We start from the raw sequence: 27,284 nt of genomic DNA, 5'->3' as shown, positions 1-27,284 counted from the left end.
ACATGCGTCAATATGTTTTTGTGTACCTCGACTTTCTTCTGGAATTTCACGACCACAATAATCCCCCGTCAAAAAGGATGGTTTTTGTCATTCCAGCACAGATAAAATCTCACCTATCAGGCCAATGCCTCCTTGTACCCTTCACCTTTCATACGGAGTCATAAGACGTGCTTGTTTTTGACGTTGGAAACTCATTCTATCGTCAATAAACCAGCCTCACTGAAAATTTTTTTGAAGTATAATTCCCAACAGCATTAGCAGTACAACGCTGTCGCTTACCTATTCGTAGCGAAGAAAGGTCGTAGTGTTTTCTTAGTGGACTATTGATGAGGTCCACATACGTTGTTGGTGAGCCGCAAATGTGAGTACACCTGAAAAAAATAGCAGAATTTCGCCGCCACATATTAATAAATTTTGACATTTCACACAGGGTATTGTACGATTCAATGATTTATAATAAAAGATTGATCTCCGCAAAATGGCAACAAATACATGCCTAAACGCCAGGGCAATTATTTTCTAGTAGTACAAGAAATTCGGCTTACTACGACCTTTTTTTATTTGACCCAAAATAATGTAATATGGTTGGCTGAGTGTAATATTCATTTTTCTATTTAAGCTAAAGTGTTTTCGGAAGACAAAAGTGCTGGCGTCGTAGCCTTTTCTAAGGTCAAGATGGTTATCGTACCAAGATCGCATATCTTCAGGGAGTCTTACAGTTCTCGCGATGTTTACGCATTTGAATGTCAGTATTTACATGCACGAGACCAAGCCTCCGAGGCCTTTGGCAGCATCACGAATCAAGTATCTGTTGCCTTAAAAGATTAGAACTTCTCTATCGTGAGGGATCATAATCATTGCGACATGAGAGATTCGGACTCCATTTGTTTACATGTCAATGGCCAACACAAATATCTGTTTGTCAGACACATGAGGTATTTCTCAGTAATTAGGCTGACATTTCGGAGCTTAAACTGCATAACATTATAGATGTCTCCAGTATAATAATATTCGTCTTAAAAGGTAGGTTGAAATTGGCTTCTGGTAAGTACACCATATAAATCGAAATACGAATACAGTTCTATCCTTAAAAAGATGTACAAAATTTCCCCTCATCCAAGATTGCAGACATTCCCAAAATATCTATTTTGGTGTGGCAATTATGTTAGAGAGAGCGTTCACTGTTGTAAATATTTCACCCTTTAATAAACCTCCTTCCTTTGTAATGTATTTCACTGACATTCAGAAGACGTTTTTTAATAGTGGGTATGTAACGAGTGCCTTCTGTCACATGATGAAGGGACACCGGTGTGGGGAGCTGCGGAATAATTTAGACCTCCTGGATATCTCTACCGTGCTCCAAATTGTTAACTCACTAGTGGTTTCGTTTTACGCCTTCATACGAAATGGGCGCCGCGACCACATTCAAAACAGCAACCTTAGACTCAGCCAAAGATGGGCTTAGAAACAAAGCGATGATAGAGGGTCAGATTGTTATTCATAATATTTCATATTTTCTGATCTTGCGAGGTGCCGGGAAGTAGATAGCGCCGTTTTTCCCCTCTTCGCATTTAGCTGTGTACTACGCTACACCAGGCGACCTATAACATGGATACTTCATTAACTATAACTGGGCTGTAACCATCCCTGTAAGTGTTTACTATCATCCTAACTATTTTTGCTTTAGAGCTGAGGAAGGCGTGCATAAATATTGTAGGCAGGTTCCAACAGTATCGTTTAAAAGTGCTCTCCTTTTACACAGTAGAATAAACAATGGAAGGAAAAAGCAAGTAGATATCGAAGACAAGTTTATAATTAATATATTTCTATCGTCTACCTTTCCCGCTGAACTGCTTTGAGGACGGACGCCGTATCAAAGCTTGGGCTGGGAATCACCGCCTTGATTCCAGTCACCAGCGTTCGTCCCAGAACGACGCTTAGTCCAAATACATGAAAGAAGGGCAGTGGGTTGCAGAAAATGGTCTCCTACAAAGCCGAAGAACAAGCAATTTAAATAAAAATTGTCCTTTCTTCATTGGGATTCGTTTATTTCGGCAATATCAATGCGCCACTGTGGTAAGGTCAAGGACTGTTTACTCTGAAAAATCTAAAAAAAGTATTTTTATACCCCGCCTATATAAAAAATTGTCACCACTTTTCGACAGAAGATTTATCTTATGCACTAAACTCTGGCAACAAAAAAATCATCCTGCTCCATAAACGTGCTTATCAAGTTTTTCCTGGCTTTAAACCCATAGTGAAAAGTTCAAAAACGTTTCCCTTTTAATTGCCCTTCTCCTTTAAATTATAACAGGAAGTATCGCTGCCTTCATGACAGCATAGGTGCGCTAAAGGCATTATAATTACTGAATAAAGCCCGCACTAAATACATATCGTACTGACGCACCCTACTCGACACCTACTTCAAAGCACACGTGTAACAGGGAGTGCTACATATTTTGAGGTATGCACTTCCAGTTGCGAAGACAAAAGAAACTTTTCAGCAACACATAGTGTGGGTAAAAAATTACCAGACACATTGGAGTTAAAGTTTACTGATCATTCATTTTACTAGCACTGTCTTCAAAAAGCCTGTTGACAGCAATCTCTTCCCGCAGAAAGTCTTCAGTGCCTTAGCAGGACTCCGGTGCGAATTCGTTACTCCGCGTACTTAAAAAATTTAAACAACACAAAAAAAAACAACAGGAGGGTGGAACAGAATTGCGCCCCACGTTTTTCCTATACCGACGTCGTTTTGTTCCCAGTGGTAGGATTTCTTCAGTTTAATGCCGTGCAATAGGTTTGACATGAAATTCGTTAAAAAGTGAGTGCCCATATATCCTGGTATGCTGGCCCAAGCTTCTGCAATTAACCGGCAAAACAATGTTGGAAAGATTTGCTTCAGTGTTATGGTATCTCTTACTTACGACCCTTGTTGCCTCAATAACTCTAAATAGCAGCCCTTTATCCCATTTTTTGAAAGGCTAGTTCAAAGATTCAAACTTTATTTTCCTTGAGTGCACGAGGAGGGGCAGTCGCAATAAGCTGCACTGAAAGGCAGCTTGACAGGAGGACTGTCCCCACATTGGACAGCAAGTAGGGGCACGAGTCTCTCAGGTCAACACATTGCCCTTGAAGAAGATGTGGTTTCAGTTACAGTTCAAGGATCTGTTACACGTCAAGAAAAATATCAGTGTAGATTTATACACTAAAAATCAAAGAAATAGTTTTAAAAAGCGGGAAATGTGAAAGCGGAAACAGTCAAAAACACGTCATAAGTATGTTTGCATTGAGGAAGCATGAGGGAAAAATATTACATGTGAGCAGCACGAGCTTTAACAGAGCATTATATGTTTGCGTAGTACAACGCCACAGTAACATAGGAAGTAAGGTATACAAATTCAATAGCAACAGTAAAACATAGTAAAATTGGTAAAAAGTAAATTTAAAAGTATGCATAGTTGTGTTAAAAACCCAGCAGTCATAACTGCAGCATCATCCCTGGCGCAAGATGCACCCGCTGATTTTTTTACTGAGTCATATAGCTGACAGCGAGAAGCTGCCAAAACAAGTAGTCATGGGGAACGCAGCAGTTATCCTGGCTGCCCACACGAGACCACTTTTTTTGTCCATCCACCTTTTGTCGAGATATGGCACAGCGCTTTACGCAAACGTTATTTCTTGGCAGCGTCTTCAGCATAACCCTACAGGGAGTGGAATCTTGCAACCATCGACCGTACAGAACGACATTGCAAGTGAAACATGTAGTGTCGTTTCCCTAGGATTTATGCAAACTTGATTGCAGCCGTTCGTATGCACTGTAAGCACGGACTGCTTCTCAAGCTACAGCGGCGTCTGTTCGGTATTGATGATCTCCTCTAGCTTAATGTTAACAACCCTTTGCATCTTTTCAGCATGCCCCCGAAAAGCCAGATGGAGTTCTTTGTAGGTTTTCAAAGTTTCTGCGATTGTGGTATTCGCAGACGTAACGAAACCTCACCGTGGCGCCAATAACACGACGCCCACATCGTGATGGTCTTAATCACTTTCCACGCAATACCTTTCCCTCCGGTAACTTCTCTTGCAACGCGTACTCTTCACACGTTTCATCGGTTCAACATATTCAAAATCAGTGTATTCGGATTATAACGTTCAGTTCATGTCGTTCTTCTGCTTCAGGCCTTCTACGTCAGAATAACATACTATCAATTAATGCAGTATTTCACTATAACCTGGGAGTATTTTTTTACAAATTATTGCACTCTTACCATTCCTATGATTTCATTGATCTTGTTAGTTTACGAAGCAAAACCTTCACCAGATTTTCAAGTAATAATAATTTCTTGTTACCACCTGTTCGAACTAATTACGGTAAGAAAACCTCTTGTTTCGCAGCTATCACATTGTGGAATAATTTGCCTGTTACGGTTAAATCGTCGTCTTCTATTACATGCTTTAAAAACAATCTTAGAGAGTTTCTTCTGGTTTAATTACAATCCTGCTTTTGTTCGTATTTATGAGTTACATTCCTGTTTGCTTGTGCCGTTATTTCTTTTACGTTACTTCACATTGTATAACTTTTTGTTTATATATATTAGGCTTACTGTTGAGTGCATGTATATTATAGATTAACTTCACTTGTCTTTTTACTATTATGATAAGATGATACGCCCATTTGCTGCTTTCAAACATTTGTTTGTGTATTCATCATCAAGGGTCCCCTTACAGTCTGTCGACTATGGGACCCTTGTCTGTATAATATTATGTATGTATTCTTGTTACAAAATAAACTTTCACTTTCACTTTCACTTGTATCTAGTAGGTTGATGTATACAGACAAGTGTGTAGCCCATTGTCATCGCATAAAGGAAGCAACCACGAGTACCATCCTACAGAAAACTGTTATTCAGCACACCAAACGCTCAATCACTGCAGCTTAAAGCATTTGGCTTCGTTTTCATTCTCCACATACCGATTCACAACGACACCTATCTGCGCACTGCGGCCATATGCGCCATTTCCTGGGCCGGTGCAGTAACTTGGCAGCGGGATGCTTTATTTCTTGGTTTGCTGCGCCGCATGCACGTCGTCATTTAAAGGGACACCGCGGTAAGTTTTCCAGACTTTTATTTTGGTTTCTTTGCATAGAATGCGTGAAAAGAACAACCTATCAGTGTTTATTCGGTTGATAACGCAGTTTTTCGTTTATGACGTCTGAAATATTAACATAAAAATTACACTATTTTCCCGTGGGGAACCATGAGGAGGATGTGAAGCATCATACGGGTTCCGTGTAGGTTCCGTTGTGTTGCCGTTATGTTGTTTCATTTATCGAAGCACGAATGGCAATGTAGTGTGAACCCGTATGTAGAGACAGAGAAATGTAGAGAAATGTAAAGATACCGAAGAGACCGACCCAGGCGTTACCTGATCTAACAACTCCTGATTCTCCTCCTTCTTTATTGCGTGCTCAGGCTCATACCCCACGGCCCGCCCTCTTCGACCTCTTTTCTGGTTTAGCTGCAAGGCGCGTGGCGCCTCCCCCCACAGCTTTCCCACGGGAAATGCAACATCCTCCTCTAAAGTTTTCAGTTCGTCGTTTCCGTTGACGTTCAGCTTCGCATGTCTTCGTTGTATCAGTAGCTTCTTGGCGTAGTTTGAATGAGTGAAGGACATAAGGCGCGTTCGTAGCACATGCTACTGTCTACGTTTGTAGCGCAGTGGGAAGAGCGCCACGTACATCCTGTTGCGGCCAGACAGTCACGGGATCGAATTCGAGTTCCACCTAACTATTGCTTTTTATAGTGTACTGCACTGACGTCAGGCCAAATGCCGACGGGGCTGAAGAGACGCGCATGCGCAGTAGAGTGTGGGCGGCGGGCAGCAACAAGGGAGGCAGGGACACAGCCCCGAGCACGAGATGATCCGGATCTAAAAATTGCACGTGAGATTTGCGGTGGCAGCAACAACTAAAAGCAGTGAAGTGCATTCGGGATGTGATGTGCTTGGGCCATAGGCAAGTATGGAATTTAAATTTTTAATTTCGGTTTTTGTGGTTTAAAACAACATTGTTTGCATTCTACATTATCACTGGCTGGGAATTCTCGATATCGCAAGATTCCCCATGCCGCGCTTCTGCCATGTTTCCCGCCGTAAATGCGTAACATGAGCCTCCCAGCACAACGTAGAATCGTAACGTCCACAAAACGACGCGTACACCAGTGGCTAAACTCTCTCCGCGTCATCAGAGACGCTCAAATGCGAGGGTCCTTCTCTCTGCATTTCGAGCATGCCAAGCTCGTCCCTGGGCAAAGGACGCGTTGCCGCGTGTTCTAAGAGCGTCTTCGCACCAGGCCGAGAAGCTACTGATTGGTCCCTCTGGCGGCAAGCAGTTGGTGCTTCCCTCCCACAACGCCAACAAGAACTCGTCTGTGCTTCAGTGTCAGTCGGCACGCATTCTGCCAACTCTCTCGGGAAGCAATAAAGGTTGCCGCGCAACATGGTAAATTCAGAAAAGAAAACATTACGCAAGTACCAAAAAATCACCCTCGAGAAAACCCACACGTGTTACGGGGATTCGAACTTAAGACTGGCCAACCAGTAAACCAAGTGCTTCAGGTCACTCGTCGATAGCCTGCGGATTATCCTAGAGGGCAATTCAGCATATCTATGGTATAGCATCTAATTTCTTTTAGTTCCAGTATTTCCAGCGGCTTCTGTGACTAATTCCCGAATAACGTTTGCGTTAAGCGTGCCTCTAATTCCCACAAGTGTATTATCTCTAGCAACAGCATTCTTTCAGCAGAAAAGCGATCGCAGATGCGTGGTGGTGCCGGTGACGGCTGTGCTATTTCACACAGGGTAAAATGGCTACTCTCGTCTTGGTCCAACACCTTACAATAAAAGCTTAGGTTGGTTATAGCTCCTTAGTACCTATAATATTTTCGATAACTCTTCTGCCTTTAATTTCCATTGGACTTTCTACTAGCGCAACAGCCATTCGAGCGTCGCAAACGAGCTTGTATGGGGCTACTTTCACTTCATAGACTTGACCAACCTTGATACAGTCTACAAACTAACAAGCTACATGTACCTTCTTCCAGACACTAGTTGTTTCGTGGCTTATTTTTAACTAAGTGAAAAAATTCCGACGATCATCCGGTGGCTAGTGGACTGACTCTGCCTAAGGGTCGGCGAACTACGAAGTTGCCGAGTCAAGCTAAACCATCTAAACCATCTCGAGTGAACGTCCTATGAAACGTCATATGAAGTAGCAAGGAGGAAGCAGGAAGGAGGACCGCACTTTTGAATTGATGTTTCTATCATACAAATTTCCGCAAACGCACCGATAATGGTCGACGCATGACCACGGGACTCCAAAGTTAAATTCGCCCTAGCTATCCCGTAATATTTATAAGTACCTTCAGTTTACGTTTTAAAAAAGTATTCTGTAGTATTCCGTGTCTTCATACTGTCACATGGCGGCAGGACCAAGCTGTGGGGAACGACGCGTGATGATGAAGCGATGTGTTTACGAAACGATAAGATCTATCAACAAGCGTTCATGGCAATCCCAGGCAGCTTGCTTGCGGCCCACTCCGTTGTCGTCTTCACCGTCAGTGCGTGAACCTGGCACTACGCGATACATTTGACTACTTTTTTCTGCTCGTGATGATATAGTCTTCGCCTATAGGGTCATTGATAAAGTGTTCGCCCATTTAGAGACCTTTTTGGTATTTCCTGAAAATGTTGGCTGGTTTACCCAAGCGTGAAGGGACGCAAAACTGAGAAGGTATGAAAACGCCGATGGTCTGATGTAACCTTTTGCGTAAATTATTCGAAACATCTGGGTTCTATTTATGTTTTTTCTGCGGCTTAAATCATGCATTCTGCTTGTGTCACTCCTTCTCTTGGCTGTGGTACTGTGCTTAATAACACAACAACTTTTTTTGTCGGTATGCCAGGCCATGGAGACCACCATCGTACGTTCTAAAATGCCTGCATAATTTACATTTAAATCTAATAGCTCGTTCACGAAGCTTTTTTGAAAGAGCACGCAGACGACACAATTTCGATACACTATTTCTAAGTCATTGCCATATGCCGAGCGAACTTGCCAGGTGTAGAATTGTATTATTGACCTTTTGCATTTTTTCCGCACAGTTTACCTGCGAGATGAGTGGCAGTAAATGTATACGGTGCGATTGGGACCCCATAGACAGCTCGGGTAACTGGTCTACCAAATATTTTCAATAAGCAATGAGTAACAAATTGCAAATATCACATAAAATTGTTTACTCCCAACAGATTTATGAACAATCAGAACACTCGGTTACATGTCAAGGAAGATCTAGTTTGTTAGCAGCAGCAGCACAATTCAACACTTCAAGTATATGATGCGGATTTTGTAAGAACAGCAGGACCCTCTCTGCATTTAAGTTAAGTCCCGGAGGCAGAATTCCCCATCAGCCTTCTCAATTGGCTGCACTAAGTGCACATATAATGTATACCAAAATACCACCATCGCAATAAATAAATAAATGAACAAAGCTTTCAGTAAGCACGATCTGTGTGTTCGAGGTCGGATTTCTTTGTAATTGTATAGACCACATCGGTCTCTTAACAATGAATCAGTTCATGGCAAACAGACCTTTTTGTTTTATTCTCCCCAACAAACCGCAGCTGCCATGATAGACACAGAACCTTTGACCCCCTGCTATGTGGCTTTCTCAATGAACCATTACGGCGTTTGATTCAGAAACTAGTTTCCTAATGTAATGGTCAGTGCTTCGACAAGTATAAGGAAGACTTTTCTTTGACCTACCGGCGAGAAGTCAAGTTTGTCGTCAAGGGCAGTGGCGTTGCTGACAAAGTTATGGTGGGTGAGGACCGCAGCTTTAGGTTTCCCTGTAGTGCCCTTAAAAACATAAAAAACACATTGCATTTCAGTACTCAGAAATATTCAATAAGCTTTACTATTTTGTAAGTGGTCCTGTTGCTGTTTGGGATTTGAAGACCAATTGCGGGCTTGGTTTGTAAGAGGCTATTTTCCTCATATAATATTCACGTCAATTTTGTCGCACACTTCAAACCACGAATGAAACTATTACGGAAACAGCAGAAGCAGAGAACGCCCATAAGCCACTTGCAAGACAAGTTCTATTTAAACCAAAAAATTAGTTAATGCAATTGGCAACTACCGACAAATACCCCATAGAAAAACATGCAAGGGTGATTTTAGTGGGCCCTCAATTACGTTTGATTGCAATATTAAAATACAACATGCAGATAACTTACACTGATAACTAGCGGTATGTGCTACCCCCCACGTCATGCACCACGAACTAAAAAAGTTTGGAATTTTTTGCGATGGTATGTCAGAAACGGTCTTCTAAGAAAAATCTTTTACGGGCTAAAATGTAGCACAAAGTTACACGAAAGATCGGTTATTTCAACCAAAACAAAGTTGTGCTTTGTGTTCGTGCCCATTTAATGTGCACCCAGATATAATGACCAAATTAGGCAGGCTTCTCAGATTAGGCAGGCGGTTCCACGGGCCAACAGGCAACAAATTTTGCCATTTTCTTTTTTCGGAAACCCTTAAACGCACTGGCATAGATAATGACTTTGCTTAAGGAGAATATAGGAACAAAGCAGCCATTGCATTGGTACTTCACATGCAGTACTTTCGTATACTAAGGTTATCTCAATCCTCTATGAGTCATTTGACTCTATAAACTCAACAATTTTAATGCAGAGCAGAGGTGCTTCCAGCACTAATTCGGCACTCACATTTCAACTGCTGTTGCTACAGAATAGAAATTCGTGCAAGGGTAATCCCGCACCGTAATGGCTTACCGGTTTTAAAGAACGTTTGTTTCGTTCCTGTTATGGCGTTACGATCAAAAGGATGCAGATCACGTATGTTACCTTTTCCAAAATAAACAATGCTTGCAGAGTATAAGTGTTTTATCCTACACCTTCCTTTTTTTAATTTTGACAATAAACTTGGGGAGATGCCTAACACCCATTGACATCGTTCATTGCCCGACTACTCCCTGAAGTTGGACCCTACAACGTTGCCCGATACTGTGCACAGACTATTCTGTATTGTTTATTGAAGATAAATAAATGCATATTCATGTCTCTGGTTAGATATTGACAAATAACTGTTCTTATCCACCAATAATAACTAACAATGGCTGTTGTTTGTGCTGAATGAAAATAATGAACAAAAAAACCATTTTTCCATAGCTTAAAAATTACACTCCGTAGCATACAACACAATTACAGTGCCATTAACAAAGAAGCGGAATCTATTAAAACAGCCATTCTGATTACCTCCATTCCCGCGAAAAATGCTGGCCATGGAGTATTGCATATTAAACAAAAGTTGCATGCTGGAGCACAACAGCGTCTGTATTGATTTCACCCGAGCTTGTTCACCAGACTTTGCAATACGAACAGCTTTAGCCGTGAAGTAGAACTAAGTACGATGTGGACGATGAATATTTGTTCGGCTATTCTAGAGTAGTCATGAAAGAAACCGAACAATGCCTAGTGTCCTGGCTCGTAGACACGCTAGGCTGTGAAACGTTAGGGAAAGAACATGCATGAACTCTCCGCACGATCTTCCTGGACAACAAAATAACTGCAATTCTTGTAACTGCTACATAAGAAATAGTTGCTCCGAATAGTGAAAATAGCCAAATATTGAATTTTAAAACGAACAGAAACAAATTATCAAGCTATCATACCTTTGGCATAATACTGCTTACTCTGGGGTATACATTTGTTCCTTTTTTAAAGCTCAGCCTAATTTTACAATCATTTTTAAAGCTTTCACGTCACCAAAACTGGAAGACGTGAGTATTGCTCGCTTAAAGTCGTTGTGTGGGCATAGATAATTTTTCAGACGCATCCGAAGATGTTGCTGAAAAAGCCAGACAATGAATATAGCAAAATATAACTGTAGTGGTAATCCATTATAACAAGCTCTGAAACTAAAAGAAACCTATTTACGGTCGCTAAGGATTCTATTAAGTAAGGAGCACGGGGCTTGACTGAGGCACGAGGAGACTCCTTTCGGCAGAATTCAGGCGATTGCCAATGTCGAAGTCAGAGAAATGTTAAGAACATTTCTTCGCATGAAGTTGAACAGCGCAGGGACGGGACTAAGAGCAGACGCGTTTAAACACGGGCGCTGTGTTTTTTCATCTATACTTACAAATAAAAAAATAGTGTGGGTACTGAATGGTACAGAAATGGTACGATTTTCACAGAGCATCAGGAATGCTTGGAATGGAATTAGGGATTAAAATTGCAAAAATAAGGGTCCACCATTTAAAGCAGTCCGAAAAACTCCTTTTTAACTTACAGAGGTAAATACGATTGTAAATGGATCGTCCATGCCCACTTGCTCTTCACCACCCTGTAGATCGGCATTTCCACCCTCCGCCAGCTCTTGTAGCGAGAAGCAGCCACTGCCATACACCACAAAAAACGTTTTCTAGAAAAAATGTAACTTCCGAACATCATTTCTAATTTTCGACAACAGCGCATCAGCCCCTCGGAGGATCTTGAAAGCACAAGGGTGCGAAGTTGTGCACAGAAAGTGACAGAATGACACAGAACTTATTTTCTCTCACAGCCAGGCTGTCGCCAGCCAACTATGATGATGAAAGGGTAGCAGTGAAACTGCAAACCGTTTCTCTTTAATAGAAGTGGTACTTTCAAGCAACTGGGCAAGAAAGGCATCCAACATTTATACGGAGTATAACACCATGATGCCTCAACCAACTCAATCGATTGTTAATTAAAAATACCAAGTAGAACCAGGCTGTCCTAACCTGCAAAAAGCACTGATATTAACTTTGTGCTTGCAGGTTTTCTCTTAGTCATCCAGTCATACCCCTGAAGTCTTACAATAAAAAATTAACAAAATTGACAATCACAAGGCACCCTTTTCTCGCCAATCTCTTGCAACAAACTTGAAATCGTGTAATGGTGCATAAATTTTGGAATGTCTTCATATACAATTTTCGTCAATAAGCAAAGGCGGCCAAAAAACGCAAAAATCACACAAGTTCTGCGGGAAACGTTTTCGCTTCTCTTGATTGTAAAGAAATCAAATTTGCAACAGTACTGTACCGCAAGGAACTTCATCAAGTCTCACGTCCAAAACAGTTTTTTTTTCGGAAGTCATGCAATTGCAGCTATTTAAAACGTGTGAGAAACGCGCACATTTCAAGCAAAGCACTTTTCACTGCACTTACGGAATTAGACATTGAGAGTTGTGCGAGAGAATTGCTGATTGAATAAATATATCTGGATAAATATTCCTTGTCTTAATTTTTTCTTGCTACATCACTTTTATGGTTATGTAAAAGGGAAAATATAGCGGCGTATGCTTCCAGCCTCCGCTCGTGTCCGCACTGAAGTGAGCAGACGATCACATGCGGGCACACGATTCCTTACACTAAGAACATGAATAAAATGATTGTTGCAGGCAGGTAAAACGGGAAAACAACCAAGTATATGTGGGGAGAAACTAGGGAGAAGTGGAGGAGAAAAAACCAATGGGTTTATGTTGTAGCATTTAAATGTTTGTCAGTTCCTAATAAAAATCAGTTGTGAGTCAGCGCTTTGCTCGTCGTCTCTTTTCTTAGTATCCGTTTGTAAGTGCGCTACCATTAAGATGTTCCAAATGCAAATTCTGCTCCGCATATTGATTGTCTGTTGCAGAAATGTTACGCCGAAATTTTTGCCTTCCCGAAAAACCCCCATAAAATATCGAGCTCCACAACCGCGAGAAACCGGTTTCCATTGAAGTGAGTGTGAACATTACTCGCTGAAATTACTCGGGGATGGAATTTGGTTGATTCTATTGTTTTGTAGAGTTTTTGACGATTTTTAATAATGTTTGCAACTGTTTGATTAGGTACTTTACCATTCCTTCAATGTTCCTTGGTAGCTGTCTCTGGTGCTTACCATTTGCAACCATCGCCTAAACCAAACAACTGCCGTCTTTGTTTCTCGCAATAACCAACTCCCTGATTTTTCAGCTCGTGTGCGGAAATCTTCCAAAGGCAATGCCCGTAAAAAAGATTCTGCTAATGACTGTTTTGAGAAACGGCGCCAACGATATCCTAGCAGTTTGTGGTAATTCGGGCCGCTTTCTCGGAAACGAGAAAGCACCACACATTGCACAATTATGGCGTACTTCCCGTTGCTCTTCACCAACTAGCACGAACAGCACACGACAGTTGTGTCGGATATTACGAATTACTTTTCCTAATAACAGGGCAGGAAAAAGTGTCTTTTGGGCTCCGAGAAGAAGAACTCGAGTCCCCGTGGCCTTGGCGAAGCTCGGTACATCATACCGACTTATTTTTAAAACATCGTCTACAACCATCTATATGTTTGTTTATAGTGGCTGCAGTTTGTGTATCTAGACAACGTTCAGTTTTGATCCCCAGCGTCATTTCTAGTATTTGTCCCATTTCTTTGAATACTGGTGATTTTAACAATCGTAAAATTAATGTTTATCTTAAGCGCAGAAAAAATACGGGCACATAAGAAAAGGACAAGCGCATAAGAAAAGGACAAGCGCTACTTCACACTGAATTTTATTGAACCAGTATGAAATATGTAGCATCAAAAAATACAGAAAAGGTTATGATTATACACAGATTAAAATAACGGAATCGCTTCCCACCATCCCACACGTGTCAGTCATTTCCACGACCAGTTCTTTTTTAAGAACGCTGCCTCCTTCTCCGACAAGGCTAGTGATGTACTGACACACTCCAAATCGCCTAGTTGCATTTAGGCTGCCTGCCTCTGGTATCTCACGCGTGAGCTGATCACAGTCGTGAAACCATATCACATAGTTTTCAAAGTATGGCTCCCAATCGGGGCATTCACCGCAGTGAGTCGACAGGTTCCCATCCTTTCTTTTGTGTACGTTGTTTTGAGGCTCACGTAACCTGGAGTTGGCGCACCGTGCCATCTGCCCTACATATACCCTTGCGCAGGCTAACGGAACACGGTACACAAACCCTCTATCGCATTTCACGTACTTGTTTGGGTGTCCAACGTTACAGCCAGTATGATCTTTTTGTACAGAACATGTATCTCTGCAGAGCCTCTCTAGCTTGACTGGTGCGGACATTACAACGCGAACGCCAGCCCTCTGGCCTTTTTTCTTTAGCCGATGTGCGATACCGTGCAAATACGGTATAACCGCTGTCTTACGGCACTCGTTGCAGTCATGCTCACTTGTTTCCGCCGCTTTTATTTCCTATTCTCACGCCTGTGGACAGCCTCAACGACAGACACAATGACGTGTCAGGATACACTTACCCTCTCAGCCTAGAGACCTGCGCCTCCCCAGAGCTCTGCACGTGATGGACACAGGATTTCTTTAGAGCATTGCTGAAGCACATCGTTGCTACTCAGCGTTTCACCAGTTTGGTGCGTGCAGAGCTAAATGGAAAGAGAGGCTTGTTCCTGCGGGGTGCGTAACTCCAGCAAACGTGGTTGTCCGAAAACATGAGGCTCATGTCCAAGAACTTCAGCCCGTTACCTTCTGGTACTGTGTGAGTTATCTGAAGTGGTTTCAGGCAATCTTCGAACACTGCCAGTGTCGATCGCACATCATTGTCAAAGCTAGAAGCACCCCTACGAAGGACAACCAAAAAATCATCCACGAACCTGTACACTTTGACGACATTTGTTGACATCAATCTGCCCGCCAGCAACCGGTCGACCATGCCCAGAAAAAGATAGCTCAGCACTGGCGCAACCCAAGACCCTATAGAGACACCCTTTTTTGTATGAAGGTTTAGCCGTTCCAGGAAATATAGCTGGACTGCAGATACATGGACAACAGGTCCAGAAACCCTTGCATTGTTACTCCACTTTCATTTTGAAAGGCTATTACACCAAACTCAAAAATTCATTCTTCGACACACTCCAGGACTCGGTCATGTGGCAGAGAGGCAGCGTTCTTAAAAAAAGAACTGGTCGTGGTAATGACTGACACGTATGGGACGGCGGCAAGCTATTCTGTTATTTTAATCTGTGTATAATCATAACCCTTTCTGTATCTCTTGTATTTTTGCTGCTTTATATTTCACCCTGATTCAATAAAATTCAGTTGGAAGTAGCTCTTGTCCTTGTCTTATGTGTCCGTGTATTTTTTTTGCGCTGAAGATGAACGTTATGAAATACCAACTATCGCGAACGGAAGCCCTTCTTAAAATTATCCTCACAAACCCAATAAAAAAAAGCCAAAGGAAACGTTTGCTTCTATCGTTTTCACACCTGCTTGTGCTACAATAGGAGATTCAAACTTCTACATTTTATCTTATAAGCGATACTACTTCTCAGAAAAAGAGCTAAACGTAGCCTTCAGACGCTCACTACAAACAATTGTTAGTGATCATTGCATGCTTGTTTAAGCACTGCAGGTTGTACTGCGTTTACAAAGTAGCAGGCCTCATTCATAGGTTCAAAAACAAAGCAGAAGAAACAACTTTGAACGAGAAGCCGAGGTGAATTGAAGTGATTGGAATAAAATGAACCCATTCAATTAATATAATACAAAACTGACAACGCAATCATACCAAAATACTACACTAATTCATTTTAAGTCTTCATTTGAAAAATACGCTGCTGCCCTTTAAAAGTTTGCTATGTAGCTCAACAAACTAGGTTTTGCAGTATACTCGCAGTAGAAATTTAATAAACACGTTCCCTCTGTTATTTACGGGTCGTCCACACTGTGATTAAAGCCCTTTGAAGGAGGCTGATGCATTTGTGTATAGGCCACATTTATAGCTATATTCCATACTTACGGCAATTTACGGTCTCCATCAGCAATAACCGTCTTTAGGAATGGGTACCTGAAATTCAAAGGACGCCACAGTGGTAGATACGGCTTTATATAATCACAATCACTGTATCTATGACGACCGCTCCTATAGAAACCCGACCACTCCCGTGCCAGTATTCACGAGTCCATTCTTCGCGTTTATATATATTTTTAATTCCTCTCTCAACCAAGGTAATCGGCTTTTCCTACCACCGTTCGAGTCTATCGAGAACCAACTTATTCCTTTTGCGGTCAGCTGGTTATTTGTCCACCAAATTACATACCCAGCCAAAGTACATTCCTTTCTCGGAATTTGAAGTATGATGTTGTTTTGTGCCGCAGAGAGGTCATGTACAGCATATTTACAATGTTCAGTTGTGTGCGAAGTCGTGACGGTGAAGCGCTGCCGGTGATCAGGCTAGATCATATTCTTTCTTCTCTTTTACGTGCAGCCTATTATCTCCAACATCATTTGTTGTGCTGGTGTAGTTACAGCCACTGAACCACTCAACAGTATACCAGAGTTTTATCACTGATCCAAGACGATTACTTACTCCTCTCACTGGGCATTACTCCCACGATACCTTCTTTTATAATTCCCTTGACCGACTTCTCCTTTCTTTGGAGGTGATAACGGTTATTACCCAACAAGTTTCACACAATGCCTACGGGCCCGTACCGAATACCTTAGGCCCGCACAAAGTCAGTACAGAATACTTTAGGAAACACAAACTGCTTTTACAATTGTATAAATTTGGTGCAAATGGAATACAGAAACCTGTAAAACCACATTAATCTATCCCTCTCTCTAATGACCTCGTTCTGAAAACACGGAAGGTAAACCTACCGCCATTGAAAAATTAGGATGACTATAAGAATTCGCCAAAGTATTAACTTTTAAGGAACTTCGCTGTTACTGGAGTGGCGATGAGACCTGTATTTGCACTTGCACTTCCGCAAAATTCCACCCATAAAACAGGTTGCACCGATCTCACTATTGAGAATAAAAGCAGCTATGTGTTATTGATTCATTGCCTATTCTTTCCAAGTTTGGACACAGTTAGAACCAGCACTTTCGTAATCTAGCAATGTCTCTTTTTGAACTTATACTTTTTTTAATCATGGTATCTTATACAACATGATATGCCCATGTGCAGCTACGTAATTATGATTACGTGTTGACATATATCACATTACTTCCAGCCTGCTGGAAGAGCAGCATATATGTTTAGGAAAATCATTTCTGGTTATGTACGCTTTATTTTAACATGGGGATCCACTTTGATTTGCTTTATATGTTAGTACACAGTGCAGATATCGCAAGTACAATGTCTCAGGCTCGACCAATTCATTTACTGCATTCTCTATCATACGTCAATGTGATATAAAACACAAATTTTCGCCGTGATGAGCGGAAATGTCATCGTTACCAGGCATTCCAAGTTAGACCTGAGCATAAAAATTTTCAGACGGCAGCCACAGCTACAGCCGAGTATAAGGCCAGGAAAGCAAGAAACTCTAATCCGGTGTTGGCTAATCAGGAATTTCGGTAAACCCTTACATATTTAGCCCCTTGAATCACCAAGGCAAAGCTAATGAGTGAGTTCGTATTTAGAAACTTTTGCAGAGAAAATAATATGTATTACAGAGGTCAGAGTAAATACCTTATGGAACATTGGAATGATGCATCACAATTGAATATTGATAAACACTTCTTCAAAACAGAAGAGCTTTTCGTATGAAAAGCACACAGGTAACTTGTAGGGTGGGTGGAAGTTTTTTCGAAAACCTGCAGGGCAGTAATTGATCACCGGGGTAAGAAATTTGAGCTCCTACAGAACAATTTACAAAAATTTCGCGTGTTCGAAATTAAAAAGGTGGACTAAATTTCCAATAAATAAAATTAAATAAAAAATAAATAATAATAACAAATAATAAAATAAAAATAAAAATAAATACAATAATTAAAAATTAATTACTAAAAAATAAATAAATAAATAAATAAATAAAAGGACTTTACCAACAACCTTAATGGCCCAGAATCTACTTGCTTTGATGAAATATCGCCTAAAGGCGATAGTCGCCCGCCCCCCGCTTCATTATAGCCCGTTCTTCGATTTGCAATACCACCCTTCACAATCGTCTCCTCCCTGTCTTGCTTCTTTCCTGATAAGTTGAGTTTTACTCTGTACAATTCAATTTTTACGCGGTCGCCCCCAGTTCGATTTATTTGCGCTTTACTCAATACAATTTACCTTTTGCGCGGTTGCATTATTCTCACGCCATCTCTTGGGACATTACGCCGTTTTATAATATTTAGTTCCTTGTTGCCTGTGCAGCAGCAAGAGGGGAAGCGCAAATACTTTTGCGTTTGCTTTTGCATCGCACGGGCTGAACATTTTTTGTGCTTTATTTAACCCTTCAGCTTTTGTAAACGTGCTATTGTTAAAACCAACCCAAGTATATCCTAAAATAAATGACTGATACTGCAGCTTCAGTCCGAACTTTCTGCCCTAAATGTGCCCGACGATTCCTTCGCGCTAAATGACTGGACACCTGTATAACTTGCTGCAGCAGCTTTACTAGTTTGCGAAAACTATGTCAACATAATAATGTTCTTCACAAATTGGCACATTGTTTCCACCTTCACCCGGACGCCGAATTTAGGGACATACACACCGACCAAAACTTTCGCGCTTGAGTACACCAAAAGAGATTACTGCCTTAAAAAAATATCTCGAAACTTGCACAGAGCTTGTAAAAGCTCACTCATTTTTATTCAGAAGTAGGTTTTATTTTTATCCTGCCTAATAAAGAACAACTTTATACACGAATAGCCCATCATGCGAATGTTATCTGTCCGTCGCACCAAAAAACCTCGACGAGTTACGATGATGCCACCTCGAGTTGCCTAGAAACCCCTGGCGCCGTTGTGCATACCTTCGCGCTTGCTTCGATAGCTTAGGCGTGGCTCCGCTGTGCCTCTAGGGGCGGCCGTCTAGCCGTGACGTCACGGCGCAACACATAATATAGAGGATCGTGTAAGGCGCCGTTGCCCAAGCTTCCGGGTAGGCTTCGCAGTATGAGGAGCAATAGCCGGGTTTCCAACAAAGAGAGAGAGAGAGCCTGCCAGATCTGCCTTTTCTCCACCCTTCCATCACTTGTGAAAGCTACTCTAATTTTTTTAGATGCCACTACTTCAGCGTAGTGGCACTTATATTCAGAAAATTCGCGAACGAATGGTTCATTTTTTTTATTTTAACAGTACGATTTGGCCGTTGGATGTCGTGATAACCTAGTTATAGGTGCAGCAGGTTACAGCAAAAAGACAGGCACGGTTAGCGACAATCGTAACCCAAAACAGGTGTACAACACGAAGCTTTCCAGGTTCAGAAACGAAATTCTTGTTGCGCAAAAGAGGCTGCCTTTTTATACGTCCCAACTTTCTACAAACTCTTCTCAGGTCCTACTTCGTTATACTAGATTCAAATAGGTAATTGATGTCAGATACATGCCTTTCGAAAAAAACATATGAATGAGATCTTAGTACCAGCCTTAACCGGCTTCGTGAATTCTTCTATAAATATAGCACAGGAAGTGTACCGCACGTATGCCAAGGCAATTATTGATGATTAGCCACCATCAACGCCTATGCAAGCTGATACTCAGCACAAAGTTTATATTTACGTGAAAACCAAAAGTGTCTACTACATGATCTTCTTCACTGACGTAATGCTGAATCACGCAATAAAGAAAAGACCAAAATATGCGCGCAGGACAAGTTATCGGTCTGGTGTGTATCAGTGTGTTATTTTCAAAAAGGGCGGTAGTTGCAAGCACTTCCTGGGAAGCTGACAGGACTGATCGAGTACATTCGTTGCTTATTAATGGTTTCGAATTTCTTGCAGACAGCAAGCGGCTAGGCTTTGCCCAATCTCGTTTTATTTAGCTACACTAGTGCCCGCAAGAGGGAAGCAGCTGTAAATGTATTACACTAAAGCGTACACCTAACAGCAATTGTCAGAACCAGCCTTAGCGCCCCTTCAACCACAGCTCATGCGGCAGTGATTTAATATTACAACCAACCTTCGTATCACACCCAAACTTTTAAAACTGTGTGTAAAAGCTCTGGTGACTTGTATAAAATGCTCCAACAAAAGCAATAGTAAAAACATGTACTGACGCAACTGAAAATAAGGTAATAGTTCATAGCAATTAGTGGGTCAACTAAAGTGATTATAAAGTGACTGGCGGGATCCGCCAACTACGGACGCAAACTTAAGATACGTACATTTTCGTCTATATTTTAGGAACAATAAATTACATCAGTGGTACCCACAGCAGTATTTTTTGCTCACTTCTTTGAGTCGAGCTTCCCCGGCTTGCAATTTCTCAGCTCAGGCACAACTGAACAGAGTATTTCGTAGAAGTCGAACATCTTGAAAGCCTCGGCGACGTATATTCCCTTGAAATCAACCTGTCGTAAGGAAAGGGTACATTTGGGGCACAAAAAAATGCTTACCATTGCTTCACTGGCAGGCCTCGAATGAAATTTTCTTACATGTTTTACAACGAACTAGTAAAAAAATTTCTACAAGCTTTCTGTGATTACTATAATACCTCCAGACACATAAATATTTCAAACCTCGTGCTGAAGAGGACGCCCACAATGAAAGAATCAAAGCACAATTTACATCGACCTACAACAAAACTGCGTGTGCAACAGAAACCTGAAATTTTACGCACCTTCCGTTTCCTTTTAATTACCGGACAACTACGTGAAGTGAGCAGACTATCAAAGAACTTCCATGTACTGGTACTAACAAAACCTCCGCATACAGTCTGAGAGGAATTCCCCTAGTGTTAGTTGGGTGCCTCATATTTTCACTTTCCCATCATATTTTTTAAACGCGATTAATCATTGGGAATGACATTAACGAACTTTTTGTCTCACACAGTTTGAACTTCACCAAAGCACAACCAAGAGCAGCTGTGTAGCGTATTCTTCGTTTTTACTACGATATTTTATTACTGCAGGTTTGCAAACGTTTTGTGAGGAGTGATTATGTGCTGAAAAATATATTGAGACCATAAGGCAGGGACGTAAGCATTCTCCGCACTGTTCAGTGATACCCCTAGAGATTTTAAGTCCAAGCTTCATATTCTCAGTAACCACAACGATGTAATACACAACTCGGCAAGTGGCTCAGCATTCTCTGCTAATGGCATTAGGTGTTCTCAAGAAAGCAGCAAATAAAAGTTCCACAATTGGGGTTTTAACTTGTAGGATTTTGTCTAACTGTTGCGATGTGTGCGCTTAGACCACAAAATGACACCCCGCACCCACAGATGTAAAATTACACACACACACACACACACATATATATATATATATATATATATATATATATATATATATATATATATATATATATATATATATATATATATATATATATATATATATATATATATATATATATATATATATATATATATATATAATATATATATATATATATATATAATATATATATATATATATATATATATATATATATATAGTCTGGAAACACAAACTCACAGATAGCTCAAAAAATAAGGTAAGCAGAGAAAGAGACCCACGGGAAAAACATTAAACATAAAAATAAAAGTTACGGACGTTTCAGGTAGACGTTCAAGGTGCGTTCAGAGTACTCACGTTTCAGCACTCTGAAGAAAGGAACTCCTCTTGCTGAAAAGTAAGTAAACTTTTATTTTTATTTTAATGTTGTTCTCGTGTGTCTCTGTCTCTAATTACCGTATCTCTCTCTCTCTCTATATATATATATATAGTAAGGAAATGAGGGGCTCGTTGGGGTAATACAGAAAGATAGGTCGGCAGTCTACAACGCCAAAGGAGGCATAGGGGTGTGGTTAGGCTCTTTCTTTTACTACGGTTAATGAAGTTAATATATTTTTTAAATATACGGAAGAAAAAAAGAAAGAAAACCACGCGCCCAGAGTGGGGACAGAACCCACGCCTTGCTTCGAACCCACAAAGGCGTGGGTTCGGTCCCTACTCTGGGCGCGTTTTTCTTTCTTTCTTTCTTCCGTAGATTTAAAAAAAATATTAACTTCATTAACCGTATTAAAAAAAAGAGCCTAACCACACCCCTATGCCTCCTTTGGCGTTGTAGCCTGCCTACCTATCTTTCTGTATATATATATATATATATATATATATATATATATATATATATATATATATATATATATAGGGAGTAGTAGAACTTTGAAGATGGTAGAGAACACAAGAGAAGAAAAACTTCGAACAAGGTAAAAGCACGATACTACTCCCTGGATTTCGTGTACGAAGATGACGGAGCAAGGTAAGCCCCCTCTCCTCTCCCTGGCACACATAGCTCTCATCGGTGATAGCCACTTTAAGTACATTCACGACCACTTCCCTTCCGGACAACATTCACCATACATCAGCTTTCAAAGCGGCGCCACAACCCATGACATCAGAAAACTGATTGACGCCGCCCCACGCAACATCACTCACTTCGTTCTGCACTTTGGCACTAACGACTTAAAGAACAACACCGCTGAAAGCACCATCGAGGCCATGAAAACTCTTGTTCACGATGTTCATACCAACAGGCCCAAAGCAAAGATAACCCTGACAACAGTACTTCCCAGGATCGAAAACAAACACAAGCCAGACATACCCCAGACACACAGACTTATAGCTCACTCACAAAGGTCGGCTAAGCTTAACGACTTCCTCATGTACCTTGGACACAACACAGGAAACGTTGACATCATTCACCACGCAAAAATTCACCATGACCCCCTAGGACACCTGGCCAAGGACGGACTACACCCTAACTTTCGAAGCGTCCGACTGAATTCCGAAAACATCAAGCACAGGCTGAGGAACACATTTAAGGTGACGCTCCCAACTTCACGCATCAACCTCCCGTCTCCGGCCAGCACAGAACAACAGAACCAACCCAACACCCCCAACGGTAGCGAAATGCCATGTCCACCTAAGAACAGCACATGTGACGCCAGCACACAAACCGTGGACGTGGCCGCAACCCCAGCTGTACAGCACGTGAGCGAACAACAACCCGACCCACCAAAGACAACACGCTCATGGTTCACGCAGACCCCAACACGCAGTATAACGCAAACAGGCACCCAAACAGGCATAGATGTGGACCTCATCCCTAGCAGCCCCCCTAAACTACTGACTCCAAGCAAAAAAGTGTCACCCCGGAGGTCTGCTCGGAACAAACACAAATGACTACCACCGAGTAGGCCGTATGCTTCAACCCCTAAATCCCGCTCTTTCCTGAAAGCTCGAAAACTAGCCGGCAAACAAACCAACTACAGATTTCATCTAAAAACGTACTCGTCGTATCTCCAAAGCAAAAAGATTCCCAAAGGCCTTCGCCTAAAAGTTAGATGTGCCCTTGGTGAGCTCCCTCCTGAACTAGCTGCCAGGTGGCAAGATATTCTGAACAATGCTTCTCTTTCCCTCCTAGAAATTCTTAGAGAACACTGTACTAGCCAACTCAGCCTCTTAAACGACCAGATTGAAGCTCTTCCACTAACCGAGCAGGAGAAACTAGATCTCAATATTTTCATAAATCGTAAGGAAAATGATCTTAGCAATAAGCAACCGGTTAAGTTTCAGCGTGACCAACTTCCCTCGCAAAATGCAGCATGTACTGTAGGAGATCAGCCTCTCAATAGCCGCGACTATGAAGTACTAGGTCATGTAATGTCTTCCCTCGATACAGAGATCGCTTTAATAGAACCTCCTCTCCCAGCCAATAATCCTACAGAAAAAACGAGCTCTCTCGCTACCTGCCCCAGCAACGTTATTGACATTTCCAAAACACTAACGGCCGACGAAAAAGGTATCCTAGAACGAGGTCTAACTTTCTGTCCCACAAATAACAGTGTGAATGAATACGAGTTACACAAAGATCTCACTTAATTTTCTCGGAGAATGAGACTAAGCGAGTTTTTTTCGGAGAAGCAGGGCCAACCTGACATTAACGAACGCACCCTCCACCCTCCTAGCACTCGGACTCCAGATGTAGATCAATCTCCAAAATTGGATCTGTACTTAAAATCAGTATCAAGAGAAATTTTGGCAACAACTAAGCGATCAAACAAACGCAAGAACCTAACTCCGTCGGAAGAAGTTACCCTGAATTGCCTATCAGCCAGAACCGACATAGTCATAAAGCCAGCCGACAAAGGTGGTAGTGTAGTTGTTTTACCTATGGGAAAATACAAAGATGAAGCTTATAGGCAGCTCAATAACCCTTGCCACTACAAGCCCTTAGATAACGATCCGAGCCAGGAATACAGCCTAAAAATCCTTCAGACCCTCACAGATCTACGATCTAGAGAATTAATAACGACTACTGACTTAAATTTCATGAAACCGAATAATAATCATGCAGGACGTTTTTACCTCCTCCCAAAAGTCCATAAAATCCCCGTAGAATTATTGTTCAGTGCCGACATTCCTGGCAGACCCATAATTTCGAATAACAATACCCCAACCGAAGCACTATCTCTGTTTCTGAATCATCACCTATCCGACATTCCGGCTCTTCTTCCTTCATTCGTTCAGGACACCCCCCACTTCCTCCGCATAATAGAAGAGATAAATATGGGCGGGCGCCTACCCAGCGGAACCCTCCTTGTTACTCTTGACGTTGCTGCATTGTATACAAACATTCCGTTCGCCGAAGGAATTGAAGCGATTTCAAAATCTCTATCAGTGAACCCGCACCAACACGCACCAGAAGTGTACATAACTTTGTTAAAACTAGTTCTAACTCTCAATTATTTTGAATTTGACTCTTCTTACTTTTTGCAAGTTTTTGGAACTAGCATGGGTACTCCATTCGCACCGACCTATGCCAACATTTCAATGGGGCAACTTGAAGCTACCCTATTAAGCTCTTTTCCGCATAAACCTCAGGTTTACCTCCGCTACATAGACGACATCTTTATGATTTGGGAACACGGTCGCGCGACTCTAGAAACGTTTATATCCCATCTCAATTCTTCGCATCCGACTATTAAATTCTCCTGCCAGTATTCTGAAAAAGAAGTGAACTTCCTAGATACTACCGTCATTCTAGACAATGGTAAACTTAAAACCACGCTTTTTAGAAAGCCAACAGACAGGCAGCAGTACCTAGATTATAAAAGCCATCACCCCAGACACTGCAAACAAGGGATCTTTGTAGGACAAGCCACCAGGCTTAGAAGAGTATGCAGTGATGACAGTGACTACGTAGAGCACCTAGACGAACTCAAGGCCACCCTTATGAACAGGAACCACCCCAAAAGCTCGCTCGATCAGGCGCACCAACGTGTGTCTAATCTCAAAAGGGATGACGTTCTCAAGAAACAGCGGCAAAACGAAAGCGCCAGGCCACCTGCCCTAATAACTAAATTTTCAAACGCCCTCCCAAACGTAAACAATATACTGCGGAAGTACTACCCCATTTTAGCCAGTAACGACCGACTTAAAAAGACTTTCCCGGAAGCACCAAGGGTTACCTACCGGAGAAAACAGGAATCTAAAAGATATTTTAGTGCATGCTAAAACAGGACCTTCAAAGCAACCAGTCATAGCCAGCTGCTCCCGCCCCAGATGCAAGACTTGTAGGCACCTGCAAACAGACTGCGTTGTAAAAAGCACAGCCAGTAATTATGTCCACAAGGTTAATTCAAGTTTTACGTGCACTTCATCCAACATTGTGTATATGTTGGAATGCTCAATGTGCCACAAACAGTATATAGGCGAAACGAGCCAACCTATGAGCCTACGCCTTAGCGGTCACCGGGCAGATACACTTAGCAAATCCTCCATAGCTGTAGCGCAGCATTTCAACCAACCAGGCCACAGTTTTGATGACCTTAAGTTATATATACTTCAGTCAAATTTTAAGTCTCCTAGGGACAGGAAATACCAAGAATCCTACTTAATTCACAAATTCAACTCCATGGAACCTGCTGGAATTAATGCGTCTAAGCGCAACTTGGAATCCTTGCGATATTCACCGGGAATACAGCATTAGGCATTTTCGTGCATATACCTCATCCAAAGGCTATGACCGTTCACTCTGCTTTGTACCTGGTCACCTAATTTCTTTTTTTTTCATTCCTTAGCGTCTAGCCTAATACTCGCCCTCATGCCTCCAACCTTGCTTTTGGAATTCAATTTTATTTATTTAATTTCTCCTTTTTTTATTTTTTTTTATTTTTTTGCTCCGCGTGGACTTGTGCCCCGTACGTCACTCTAACTTTATCTTTTCGTTTTTGAGTTTCAGGACAGGCCTGTTCCTGGAATGTTGCCGTGGGTGACACGTGCCATTTCAGTTGCCCGGTCATTGCTTTTTCTTTTGTGTGTGGGTTTATGTGGTTTCCCTCCCTGTTTTTTTCTCCTTTTTTCTTTTTTCTTGACCTAGTTAGTTTTCCCCCGTCTCATTCTTTTCTTCTGACCTGAGGCTTGCAGATAGTTTCTGATAAGGACCCCACCCTCACCGCCTGGTCTGCTTCCGGCGGTTCTGAGATCCTTTCCCTATACCCCGCGGCGGGTCAATAAGCACCCTCTCATCCTTTCTGTCCAAAAATTCCACGAATATCAGCCACCAGCTGACTTCCGTGTGACCTACTTCGCGGCTTAAACTAGACAACCTTCTTGGCCCCTCAATCTCTCCCCCGACACAGTCCGAAACCAATCAGCTTGCTCAATTTCCCTTCCATCTTTCCCTCTCCTTTCACCTGGGGTCCTACCCCTATATAAACCCTGCCTGCCAGGCGAGAGATTGCCCTGAGGAAAGCAAGTTCTCTTTGCTGAAACGTAGGCCACAATGGCCACAATCGTGCTTTTACCTTGTTCGAAGTTTTTCTTCTCTTATATATATATATATATATATATATATACATATCAAGGTTGCAGTCGTCATTGCCAGTGCTATTCGGCTTTTTTTTTTTTTTTTTTTTTCGAAATATATAATGGGGCCGAATGACGTGTGCTTGTCACGTTTCTTTGATTCATTGATAAATAAGCGAAAATATAAGTCGAGAAAAAATCCGCCGTTTTCCGGGAGCGGGACTCGAACCCACATCTCCGCATAACCGGTGCGGTGTGTTAACCAATTACGCTATCCCCACAGCGGCTTCTCTCTCGACTTTAAAGCGGGGGTTTATATTTACAAGAGCTCTGAGGCCGGTCAACTAGCGCCGCCCCTCGACTACCGCGGGAGACGTAGAACGTCTTCTTTCCCAGCGGCCGCCACGTAGAACGTGGTCGGAGGTCGGGGTTAGCAATTGGCATATCCGAACTGCTGGAGCCAGTGCCTCGTAATGCATGTAGCAG

General features: G+C 41.9%; 1 protein-coding gene across 1 annotated transcript in view; it reads right to left on the bottom strand.

Annotated features, from left to right (window-relative positions):
* LOC144149914 (medium-chain acyl-CoA ligase ACSF2, mitochondrial-like) overlaps nucleotides 1-27,284 on the bottom strand; it is a 116,786-nt gene that overhangs the window by 50,837 nt on the left and 38,665 nt on the right. Inside the window, exons 4-9 of the mRNA XM_077681647.1 lie at nucleotides 20,236-20,354; nucleotides 15,861-15,908; nucleotides 11,378-11,483; nucleotides 8,825-8,917; nucleotides 1,838-1,986; nucleotides 280-371 (exon numbers count right to left, since the gene is read on the bottom strand). Of these exons, the coding sequence (XP_077537773.1) occupies nucleotides 280-371; nucleotides 1,838-1,986; nucleotides 8,825-8,917; nucleotides 11,378-11,483; nucleotides 15,861-15,908; nucleotides 20,236-20,354 (607 nt within the window). The remainder of the gene's footprint in view (nucleotides 1-279; nucleotides 372-1,837; nucleotides 1,987-8,824; nucleotides 8,918-11,377; nucleotides 11,484-15,860; nucleotides 15,909-20,235; nucleotides 20,355-27,284) is intronic.

Source organism: Haemaphysalis longicornis, unplaced genomic scaffold (assembly GCF_048455015.1).
Source record: "Haemaphysalis longicornis isolate Haplotype H1 unplaced genomic scaffold, Haemaphysalis longicornis Haplotype H1 scaffold_8, whole genome shotgun sequence".
Classification (NCBI taxonomy): Eukaryota; Metazoa; Arthropoda; class Arachnida; order Ixodida; family Ixodidae; genus Haemaphysalis; species Haemaphysalis longicornis.
This window is presented reverse-complemented; position numbering and strand designations above follow the sequence as displayed.